The sequence below is a fragment of the Rana temporaria genome, unplaced genomic scaffold (assembly GCF_905171775.1).
Source record: "Rana temporaria unplaced genomic scaffold, aRanTem1.1, whole genome shotgun sequence".
NCBI lineage: Eukaryota > Metazoa > Chordata > Amphibia > Anura > Ranidae > Rana > Rana temporaria.
The window spans coordinates 107,156-119,603 of record NW_024404512.1 but is presented as its reverse complement, the minus strand read 5'-3'; the positions used below and the strand labels follow the sequence as shown (position 1 = coordinate 119,603).

Genomic DNA, 12,448 nt, shown 5'->3' with positions numbered 1-12,448 from the left:
TACATAAACCAGTGTGCCATCAATTGCTGCCAGTGTGCCATCAATTGCTGCCAGTGTGCCACCAGTGTGCCATCAATGGCTGCCAGTGTGCCATCAATTGCTGCCAGTGTGCCACCAGTGTGCCATCAATTGCTGCCAGTGTGCCATCAATTGCTGCCAGTGTGCCACCAGTGTGCCATCAATTGGTGCCAGTGTGCCATCAATTGGTGCCAGTGTGCCATCAATTGGTGCCAGTGTGCCATCAATTGGTGCCAGTGTGCCATCAATTGGTGCCAGTGTGCCACCAGTGTGCCATCAATTGCTGTCAGTGTGCCACCAGTGTGCCATCAATTGCTGCCAGTGTGCCATCAATTGCTGCCAGTGTGCCATCAATTGCTGCCAGTGTGCCATCAATTGCTGCCAGTGTGCCACCAGTGTGCCATCAATTGCTGTCAGTGTGCCACCAGTGTGCCATCAATTGCTGCCAGCATCCCCACAAGCAAGTACCTGATGATGATGAAATCTCTGTCCTGTCAGTGTTTTGCTGCCTGCAGTCCTCGGCCGTCTCGGGTCTCCTACAGCAGCCTGTACAGTGTGCACAGTGTGAGGTGAGGAGTCAGGACCGGGTCATTACTTGGCGGGAATTGGGGGACTTTTTTGAATTCGGGGACACTCACTCCACGTGGTGACGGGCGGCTGGGAATGCCGTCAGCGGGGGGGCGGAAAAGGAAGCGTGGCCAGCTCCAATGGCTTCTTCGGCTGAATCAGCTGGGGGCGGGAAAGGAGGCGCGGCTAACACCCACGGGTTTCTTCGGCTGCACCAGCGGGGGGGCGGGAAAGAGGTGCGGCTAACACCCGCAATTCTTTCGGTTGCAAATTCAGACTTCAAATTCAGATTTCTAGCGATCCGCCCGGGGGCCGGATTAAAAGGTCCGCCGGGCCGTATACGGCCCGCGGGCCGTAGTTTGCCCACCTCTGCTCTAACTGCTAAGGACAGCACCCTCTTAAGGACAGTGCCCTCTTAGACAAGTTACCAGCTATGACACCAGCCATTTGAGAACTTGAAAAATGATTTGACAGCCAACAGAAGGGTTATCACCAAAGTCATGCCTTCATTAAAAGCATACAATATGTACCAACACGTACAAGGTAACTGAAATTACTGCAGAAAACACCAAATTATGTCTAATTAAAGACCAGGCTTGACCTCAAGACACCCCAATATTGAATACTTGCTCAATGGGTTCTGACAGTGTCCTGTGCTCAGATCTTAGGGCACCAATATCTCAGTACCGATATGAAGCACTTGATTTTGGAATAAAACCGTCAATATAAATGTATTTTAAGTCCTGGATTAAAGGGGTTGTAAAGGTTCTATTTATATTCTTTAAATAGGTTCCTCTAAGCTAGTGCATTGTTGGTTCACTTACCTTTTCCTTCGATTTCTCTTCTAAATGTTTTTTTTCTTTGTCTTAATTTCTCACTTCCTGTTTCTCCTCAGTAAGCTTGCCCCCATCATCCATGGGGGTTAGTCAGCCATAAGAGCTTACTGAGGGGAAATCGAAGGAAAAGGCAAGTGAACCAACAATGCACTAGCTTAAAGGAACCCATTTAGAAAATAAAAAACAAACCTTTACAACCACTTTAAGTTGAAAGTGGGTTCAATACAGGGCCGATCCTAGGGTCACAGGCACCTGGGTGCAGAAATATTTCTGGCGCCCCCCACATGGGCGTGGTCATTTTACTAACTCCTCCACTTTACAAATGTTTCTATGGCAACGACTCGACCACAGAAATTCTCCCCCCCAAAGTCTTCATTACCCTGGGATCCTTACATGATCTCCCAACAATAAACAAAATACAGGAAGAGAAGCAGAGTACTTTATTGGGACCTGGAGGGGGGGCTCTCTGATGGACACAGAAAGGGCTTATGTTAGAGAGTCTGTTAGAAAGACCCCCAGACATAATACAGACATGATACAGGAGTTGGTCAGAGACTGCAGACATGATGATACAGGAGATGGTCAGAGACTGCAGATATGGTACAGGAGATGATCAGAGACTGCAGACATAGTACAGGAGATGATCAGAGACTATGCAATCTATCATGCCATAAAACATCTAGGAGTAGGGGCAGCCCAGAGCATGTGTAAAGGGATGTTGGGGATGCCATCCTCCAGCACACTGAACACTGTCACTCACCTCGGTTCTCTCTGCAGCCCAAGATAGAGATGGGAGGGGGAGGCATTCCAAATGGAGTTGGTAGAGACAGTGCGGGATCCCAGACTCCCAGTGTGAGGAATTCATTCCTGCACATCAGCACTCAGCAGCCACTGAAAACTAGAACCCTCGTGTCAGGAAGAAGAGCGGCCCCTCCCCCGAGCACTGCCAGAAGGAGGGGAGAACTCTGGCACTTAGGAGCACCCTGCCTAGGATCGGCCCTGGTTCAATATATCCACATTATCTTTGTGGGCCTACTTTGGTCTTCCTGAATAGCAGAAAGACAGAATTCTGTGTGACCTCCCCTGTCAGAATGGAGATTTGCCTTGTTTACACAGGTAGATCGATCCCCGTTCTGTCACCGTTGGGAATCATTGCGGGTGGCCGGCGGACAAAGAGTCCGCCCCACCCGCGCGACCCCATCACATTCGTGATGAACTTACATCAGTGTGAACCGAGCCTTACAGTGAGGACAGAGCGTCTAAGGCCCGGTTGACACTGATGCGAGTTGATAATAAACGTGATGCGTCAAAAACATTCAAAATTTGCATGTCATCCATAAAGTCATTGTTTTCAACAACGCTTGTTCACGTACATGCGTTTTGATTCCTCTACGAATGCGATGCAATAAAAAAAAAAAAAAAAAAAGGAGTCTCGTGCGAGTTTACTGCGTTGCGAATTTAGTCTACATAGACATCAATGTAAATCGTTCTGGAATCGCATTGATGGTTCACATATGTTCAAATTCCACCACACTACTCGCCACAAAAACCAGGAAGTACACAGGAAGTGAACATTGTTTTTTACATTATGATTCCATTGGCTAGAACATCAATCGCAGCCATGTTCAACTCCTGAAATTTGCGGTAAATTCGCACCTCACACAGGACAAAAAACTCAACAAATTCACAGCGCAGCAGCGTGAACTGAGCCCAACTAGCTGGATTCAGGTACGGGCGCGCAAATTTGCGGCGGCGTAGCCTAGCGTGTTTACACTACGCCGCCTTAAGTAAGAGAGGCAAGTACATGATTCTCAAAGCACTTGCCTCCTTACTTAGGGCGGCGTAGTGTAAACGCGGCGGGCGTAAGGGCGCCTAATTCAAATGGGTTGGAGGGGGGCGTGTTTAATGGTAATGAGGCTTGACCTCACGTTTTTGACTTTTTTTGTCACTGCGCATGCGCCGGGCGACTACATTTCCCAGTGTGCATTGTGGTTACGTACGCCGCACGGACCTATTGATTTCGACGTGGACGTAAACAACGTAAATCCCGATTTGCGGACGACTTACGCAAACGACGTTAAAATTTCGAATCTCGCGGCGGGAACGGCGGTCATACTTTAACATTGTTATTCCACCTAATAGGTGGAATAACTTTAGGCCTGTAAAGGCCTTACGGAAACGGCGTAAAACGACTGCGGCGGCCGGGCGTACGTTCGTGAATCGGCGTAGAAACGAATTTACATATTCTACGCCGGCCGCAATGAAAGTGCCACCTAGCGGCTATCCGAAAAATTGCAAAAAAGCCGTCGTATCTTAGATATGTTTAAGCGTATCTATGTTTGAGCATACACTTTAACATAGGTCGGCGTAGATTCTGAGTTAGGTCAACTTATCTACTGATAAGTCGGCCTAACTCTACCTGAATCTACCTATAAAAGTAAAAGGGAATTATTTGTTTGGGCCAACTTTAAAGTCACAGCAAACATGGAGTTTGGTTTTAACTCATTTTTACTTGGCCTTTCCGGTAATGATGAGCGGTCTACCGCCACCGGTTTAAGAGGCTCATTGATTGGAAGCAGGACAGATCTGCAGCTTAAAACATAGAAAGCATTTATTTTTACTGTGCTGCAATATTCTCATACTTACCGTCTGATGCACTAAAATACTCTGGATTGACGGATGCATACAAGGTCCCATTTGGGTAGCCGTCATGCTTTCTGTAAGAAAAGGCAAACAACCCTTAATCAAAATAATAGTCACTTTAAAAAAATCCACCATTTAGCATACCTTTAATATTAGAAAGCTAGCCTTACAATGGAAACCTGTGGTGGGGACCTACATAAATGTATTTTTCTTGTAAATGTAATACAGTGCAATACCCATCAAAAATTTTATTAGAAACCAAAAAAGTGCCAAATGAATACTCGAAAGGAGCCAACGACGAATAATGCATAGAAACAGTGGAACCCAAATGAGAGGGAGGTCTAAATGTCAATGAGTGTCATCAAGACCTTGGAATAACTTAGACGTATATGCTGACATGTTTCAAGGGACATACCCCCTTTCTTCAGATTCTCTGAAGAAAGGGGGGACATCCCTCGAAACACATTAGCGTGTACGTCCAAGTGATTCCCAGGTATTGACCTCCCTGCCATTCGGGTCCCATGGTTTCTACACTTTATTAGCCTTTGGCTCCTCGTGAACATTTATTTGGCACTTTTTTATTTAGAAGAACGTTTTTATCGGGTAATGCACTAGGCCTTTGTGCCCTCTTTTTTTTTTTTTTTGCCATTTGTCAGTTGGATTTGCTGGTTTTAAGAGAGCTGTTTTGGTGAGGCATGTTTGTTATGGTCAAGAACCGGAGGATGACCCTGCATTGACATTACTCTTGGCTCCAATACCTCCCTAGCACTTTTTAGTGAAATCATAGTTTCATTTTCATCCATTGTTTCATCTAAGTGCTGCCACTTCTGGTCTACAATTACTCTAGTGGTGACTGCATGGTATTTCCCAGGGTAGGTTAACCTATGGTGACACCAGTGAAATAAACCCATGTGCTTTAACGGTCACTGGTAGTCTCCATCAGAAGCACAAAATGGGAGACGGAGCATTGTCACCCTATAAACCATTAAAAATTCTTCCAGAAGTGCGTTTGTCAGGTCAGGCACTTTTGTTGGTCAAGAAGGCCTGTCTCCGCTCTAATTCATCTAAAAGGTATTCTATCAGCCTGAGTTCAGGACTCTGTGCAGGCCAATCAAGATCCCCAAACTCGCTCATCCATGTCTTGCTTTGTGCACTGGTCCAAATCATTTGGTGGAGGAAGGATTATGGTGTGGGGTTGTTTTTCAGGGGTTGGTCCCTTATGTAGCAAGGTGTCACTTTGCAATGTGGCCGATAGACTACAGTTTGTAATTAAGAAGAAACTCAGCTCCCTCCGGTGGTCAATCATTATACTGCCACCACTTGTTTGGTTTTATGACATTACAACAATGCATTATGGAACTTGAAGTGCAGGGAGATAAAGACTCCATTGTCTTGGGTGTTTAACAGACTACGATGCCCACAGTGCAACTGTGCTACCCAAAGTGCATTGCTTCATGCACAGCCTTCTGGGAGAAGCTACTTAAAAAAGGTAGGGGAGGCGTACATTCTCTCTCTTGGGATGGCGACTTCTAGCAAGCAGAAAGCCTGTGCTGAGGCCAGCTTCATAAGCCTGGGCCTACAGTCACCAGCACGGATCGCCTATCCTGAGAGGGCATCCTTGACGCAGTGTTTGGCCTACGTTCCAGGGCAACCAGTGTTGCCTGTCCACCAGTACTTTGTGACGGCTGTGCGGAGGACCAGAGACGGTCAGTTGCGGAGAGGCCGAGAACCGGACACTACAGACGGAGCATACCGGAGAGGCGAGGCCTTATTGGGTGAGAAGGACACCTGCCCAACGATATAAAAACTATCGCAGGAAGGTGGATCTCAGACTCACCATTATTGTTTGGAGGTTAACACGCCACGTGCGGGGATATATTGCATCCGGCAGTGACTGTGCATTAACGGAATTGGTGCCCGTGTCGCCAACACGCCATATTTACTTTAAATGTTGGTTTTTCATTTTCTTTATCCCTATTGGATTACAAGTTGTTAACGTGCACCAACTAATGCTAGCGAAGATTTCAGTCAACCGGAAAGGAATGATTACAAGACTCAGTCTGACTAATTAAGTTATCATAGTAGGACACATGCCCAAGAACTGCCCGCTAGGGGAGACTAAAGAGTTATAGACTCATATACATAGCATAAGTATTTTATACTCATTGTGTACAGTATTGTTCCTGAGAGCTGGGTGAGGCCTAGTGCAGAGGTACTCCAGTGCTGATAGTACTGTATTGGGGGAACCCCTCCACCGCATTCTTACACAGGTCTGTACTTTGGTCTGTTTTATTTAAACCTGTTCTTAATCTTTATCATTGACTCTTGCAGGGCCCTGTAAGAAGTCAACTGTTGTTGTTTAACTCCGTCTCGGTTTTTTTCTCTACCAAGTAAACGCTTCTTGGTTAAACTGCATTGTGTGGAGCCTTATCTATTACCATTTGAACAGGTGGTCAGCACAAGGTAATAACATTCAATTGTAATTTTACCACTGTATGATATCATTGTGGTTCCCAACTGCCAGTGGGTTCCACAATTGTTGTGTTGTCCAGTTGTGCCAAGGGAGGGTTTGAGCCAAACTTCTGGGGTTGAGAGGCAGAGCGTAGACCCAAAATCTAACCAGCAGCTCCTTCAGGGTAGTGCTACATTTAGTTCCAGTGAAGAGAACTCTCAAGGCTTCAGCGTACCAAGACATTTTGGACAATTTCATGTTCCCAAATTTGACAGACTCACCCGGGACAGAGGCTTTTGGAGGGGACGGAATGCTAGCCTCTTGCCTTGCGATCATGGGCCTTGGCATTTGGGGGAACGGTGCTCTTTGTGAGCTGTATGCCTGGGACCCTGTATATGCCATTAGAGTGACTGATTTATACTGTTGGGACATACAGTGTAAGGAGGTGCTAATACCCTCACCTCCAGCCATCTGTCTGTTCTCTGTGCCAATTGACCCTGCTATTGTGTGAAGATGTCCTGTGTTTACACTTATGATAATGTGTATAGTATAGCAGGTGAGCGACGTGACATCTACCCTGAAAGGTCATATCTATGAGTCACCTAGTCTGGTTAAATGATTAGTTAATTAGCTCATGTTAATTTATGTTCTGGTTACCTCCTCTTTAAAACTGTATACAAGGTTGTATTCTTGGTTCTAATAAACACTACATGTTCAGCAGACAAACAAGTCTCGTCTTGTTGTGTGCTTGTGAGCAGTTGAAATATCGGATATCTATATCCAGACTGATAGGAAGCGGTATATGACGGAAGCACTCAAGCGGAGTGTGGGACGTTCCGTTACACTAACTTTGTGGGAACAGTTTGGGGACGGCCCCTTCCTGTTCCAACATGACTGCGCACCAGTGCACAAAGCAAGGTCCATAAAGACATGGATTAGCAAGTTTGGGGGTGGAGGAGTCCTGACCTCAACCAGATAGAACACCTTTGGGATGAATTTTAACGGCCTTCTTGACGAACATCAGTGCCTGACCTCACAGATGTGCTTCTGTAAGAATGGTCAAACATTCCTAAGACACTCCTAAACCTTGTGGACAGCCTTCCCAGAAGAGTTGAAGGCGTTATAGCTGCAAAGGGTGGGCTAACTCAATATTCAACCCTACAGATTAAGACACCATTCATGTGTGTGTTTGTAAAGGTAGGTGTCCCAATACTTTTGGAAAAAGTGTATAATTGAACTGCATTTGCCTTCCTTGTATATAGTCTACTGTTAACGTATAAAATTTTAGTGGCCGAGTTGAGATTTACTTAAAAAAACAAAAAAGTGTATAATTGCATTTAGAATAATAGAAGGCAGAGAAATGTAACCCTCTATTATTGGTTGGCTTGTTTTTGTAGAGCTATATAAATGTTCAGTCACCATTTAGGGCAAGCCAGTTCTAGCCAACTCTGGTATGGCACGCAACAAAAATAAAAAAAATATTTCACGTCCTCCCCATCTGGCAGGATACTCGCCTGTATTTTCTGAAAATGAAGCCGATCCGGACGGTAAACAGCTTTTGTTTAATATTATTTCTGAATAATGATTTAACGAAAAAGTCAAGAAACTGTAAAGTCACGTACAGTACGTACTTTGGAACATTCTTCCAGGAAAATAAATATGGTTACTGACAACAAAAACTACAAGTGTCACTGGATGCCGGAAAAGGCTGGTCGGGGTGAGACGGGTGCAAGCAAGCTCAAATTAACCACTTCCCGCCCGCCGTATTCAAAATGACGGCCGCAGTGGGAATCAGTTATCCTTGTTAAGCCGTGCGCACTCACGAGGGACATCTCTGATCTTTATAAAGAGAGTCTATGGATGTAGGCTCTTTACCATGTGATCAGCTGTGTCCAATCACAGCAGAGCACATGTTAACCAGGAAGTGCCGTTTATCGGCTTTTCCTCTATTCGCACTGACATGGCGAAAGTAGAGAGCCAATCAGTGGCTCTCCTGACAGGGGGGGGTCTGCGTTGATTATCAGCGCATCGACTATCAGTGCATGCCCTTCAAGGAAGCCCACAAGTGCCAACCCATACCCACCAGGGATGCCCATCAGTGCCCATTTCAGGGATGCCCATCAGTTACACCCATCAGTGCCTCTCTTCCTCTGCACTGGTAGGCTGCATTGATGGACACAGACAGGCGGCATTGTTGGGCACCACAGGCAGGTGGCATTGTTGGGCACAGGTGATGCTGCACTGATAAAGCTGTTAATATTTATTTGTATAACTCAATCCTGCATAAAACATTTAGGTGTCATTTCATGAGATATTTTATGAGGGAGTGTTTTGGGGCAGAATTAGGCGTTGGGCGGGGCAAAAGGTGGCAAGTAACCCTTGAGGCCTGGCTAGTAGCTCAGGACTTGAAATTTTGAGCCCTGCCAAACGGACTAAGACGGCATTAAAGTTCATGTGTAAGGGCAGGTGTCCCAATACTTTTGACAATATAGTATACATATATAAATACATGTATTTATTAAATATATTGATAAACAATAATATACATTTTAAAAAAACGCAACTACCTCTCCTTACAATACATGTCAAATGAGAATCTATACATTACAAGAACGTAGGTAACCGGTAAAGCCAACACATTTCGGGGGAAGTGCCTCCCCCTTCCTCAGGGCTGAAATTCTGGATGTACTTGTAACAGGGGCGAGATTTGTAATGAGGCATGTAATAGGCGGTCAGAACTTCTAATGCAGCGTGTTGGTATGGAGCCGCGCGTTGGCTTTACCAGTGTTGTACAGCATTCACTTCTCAAACACTCATAGAACAGTCCATGGGCTTTGTTTATTTTATTTGTTTTATTAAAAGGGATTGAACTTGAATGGGGTAAGGGAAATATGGGATGCCCAATAGAATTGGTAGAACTTGCTTGGGACAACATTATACAGTCCAGTATATACTCTCCATATCTACTCCTGCACATGACTTCCTCTCTAATCTTCAGGTCTTTCTCCTCCAGCACATCACTTCCTCTCCAATTTCCAGACATTAGCTCAGCCAGGCCCTTCGCAATTTCCCTTTGCAGGAAGGGACCACAGGCCCCTATAGTGTAGCAAAATAGAAAGTCTCTGGTGCTAGCTGTCCTACACAAGGCTACTGAGCCCAATAACCCATCTTCAGTCCCTGCCAGCCCTCCTGACTGCAGCCGCCTTTCTCCACTGCCCCATTCACCACAGTCCACTCTTCTGGTTCTGCACCAATCTCAAACTGCAAACTCCCAGTTCTCTACGGCGTGCCTCCCCAGTCCTCCTGACTGTGCTTCACTCGCCAGCCCTGCAACCAGTTGTCCTCTTAGCAGTGCTCTCTCCTGCTGTCCTCTTCTTGCACTCTCATGTGCCTGTCCACAAGGATCTCTTTTCCTTCAGGCTGCACCCAGGCCCAGGGTCACCCCACCCACCAGACTGGGGAGCTTCCTCTGGGCCCAGACAGCCTCCACACTCTCTCACTCCAGCTCTTCCACCCGAAAACTCCTCCTTTGCTGGGCTGACTGAGACTATTTAAGATGGTCTTGCCCCCTGCCAATACAAGTTGGGGATTGGTCAGGGCTCCTCAGTATACCCCCAGACAGCTCCATCTCTCCTCCTCTTCTTTCGAGAATCTTCTGGAAAGAAGAGGGAGGTCTTGGTGATGCTGCCTGTGAGTCACCAGCTGCTACACTAAGCCACTCCCAGCCCAGAATAAAAAAAAAAAAAACAGGCCTAGCAACCAGCCAGACCTGCCTAAATTTAACTACTCTCTCTAGCACAATGCTAGGAAGGTGCTACACCAGTTACCGGTTTCCTTCAATAAACTTCTCAAAGATACCCTCTAGTGAGATGACCTTTTTTTTACCAGGAGCTTCTCTATACCGTCCATTAGGTAGATTCAGTAAGAGTTAAGCCGACTTATCAGTAGATAAGCCGACCTAACTCAGAATCTACGCCGACTTATGTTTAAGTGTATGCTCAAACAGAGATACGCTTAAACATATCTAAGATAAGACGGCTTGCGCCGTCCTATCTTAGGTTGCAATTTTTTGGATGGCCGCTAGGTGGCGCTTCCATTGCGGTCAGTGTAGAATATGTAAATGAGTTGATACGCCGATTCACAAACTTACGCCCGGCCGCCGCAGTAGTTTTACGCCGTTTCCGTAAGGCATTAGCAGGCCTAAAGTTATTCCATCTATTAGGTGGAATAACAATGTTAAAGTATGGCCGCAGCGAGATTCGAATTGTTTACGTCTTTTGCGCAAGTCGTCCGCCAATCGGGATTTACGTTGTTTACGTCCACGCCGAAATCAATAGGCCCGTGCGGCGTACTTAGCCGCAATGCACACTGGGAAATGTAGGCGTCCGGCACATGCGCATTAAAAAAATAAAAAACGTGAGGTCAAGCCTCATTACCATAAAACACGCCCCCCTCCAACACATTTGAATTTGGCGCCCTTACGCCCGCCCGCTTTAGGCTACGCCACCGTATATTAGCAGGCAAGTACATTGAGAATCATGTACTTGCCTAGCTAACTTACGGCGGCGTAGCCTAAACACGCTAAGCTACGCCGCCGTAACTATAGGCTTCTCTACCTGAATCTACCTACAAGCGTTTCTCTGCTGAATTCCCTCATTGGTGCGATTAGAGAGCCAGCAGACCAAGACAGAGTCCACCTATATTGCCCATTCACAGGGTCTTATTCCCCCAGAAGGGTTACTCGCCCCACAAGACATCCATCAACACCAAGATTTGATTTCATCAGTCCAGAACTGTAACCCAAACACACCAAACAGATCAGCATGGGAAGCAAAAGGGTAGACGAGTGGGTGCTGCTGGTGGGGCCATCTTTAAACTAGACTTGATGCTTTGCCATCTACTGCATTTGCAAATTTCAAGACTTTAAACTGATAATGTTTCATATGTTCCAAAACACCTGCATGGATGTTTGAGTTTGTCTTATATCTTATAAAACCTCTACACCTGAAATTGGGAAACTGTCTATCCCTTCACTTGGGTAGGACCATTATGTCAGAGAATCAAAAAACATAAAAAACAGAGAAGATAGACTCACCCCTTCTTATTGTAGAAGAAGATAATGGCAGCCATGCAGGCTATGATCAGCAGGAGGATGATGGGCATGATTTTGAGCAGCAGATATAAAGTCTCCGAGGCCTCTTTTTCTGTGGAAATAAAATCATCTGCATCTTGTTTACCTTAAAAATTCTAATACCAAATGCACATAATTAAATCTTGATAGTCTGGGGAGGAATAAAGTCTACAAAATAAAGCATTGAGTCTCCAACAATGGAATGCACCATCCAAGAAATACATTTTATGGAGCAAAAGAACACCTTAACTACGTATATCAAAAATAATAATTCACAAATTTAAAAAAAAATATCAATTTAAATCAAAAATGTATTTTTTGGAAAAGGTCTGCCCACACCAATATGGTATTAGTAATAAACTGTATGCATGCTCAAAAAGGCACTTAACGGGTATCTGAAAAAAATAAAAATAATTGGTCGTGGATAGAGCTGTGCCCTCACCAGAAAGATTCAATCTCTTTATTTCCTTCGTTTTTTGTCACTGGGACAGAAAATTATGGTAAATCCAAAAAGGTTACCTTCACCAAAACAGGAGGCAAGGTCAAATCTACTGCACCTGATCTGGTGAAAACTCTTTAAAAGTGGCATTAAACCACCAATTGAAAAAAAAAAATTCCGGGAGCTTTAGGCCATAATGCACTAGTATGCACAGCATAATGTGATGTATTTACAACAATCTCTTCCAGTGCTGCGGTGTCACGGGTACTTCCATCTTCGGCCGGTCTCCCCTTGCCGGGTCTCGGGCTCTTCGGCCGGTCTCCCCTTGCCGGGTCTCAGGCTCTTCGGCCGGTCTCCACTTG

General features: G+C 45.6%; 1 protein-coding gene across 2 annotated transcripts in view; it reads right to left on the bottom strand.

Moving 5' to 3' along the window:
* Positions 1-12,448, bottom strand: part of LOC120922039 (insulin receptor-related protein-like) — a gene marked incomplete at its 5' end in the record, with an annotated part of 55,214 nt that overhangs the window by 18,010 nt on the left and 24,756 nt on the right. The window contains 2 exon segments of one of the 2 annotated variants that reach the window (XM_040334577.1): positions 4,068-4,138; positions 11,612-11,738. In XM_040334577.1, the coding sequence (XP_040190511.1) occupies positions 4,068-4,138; positions 11,612-11,738 (198 nt within the window). 2 annotated transcript variants of the gene reach the window in all.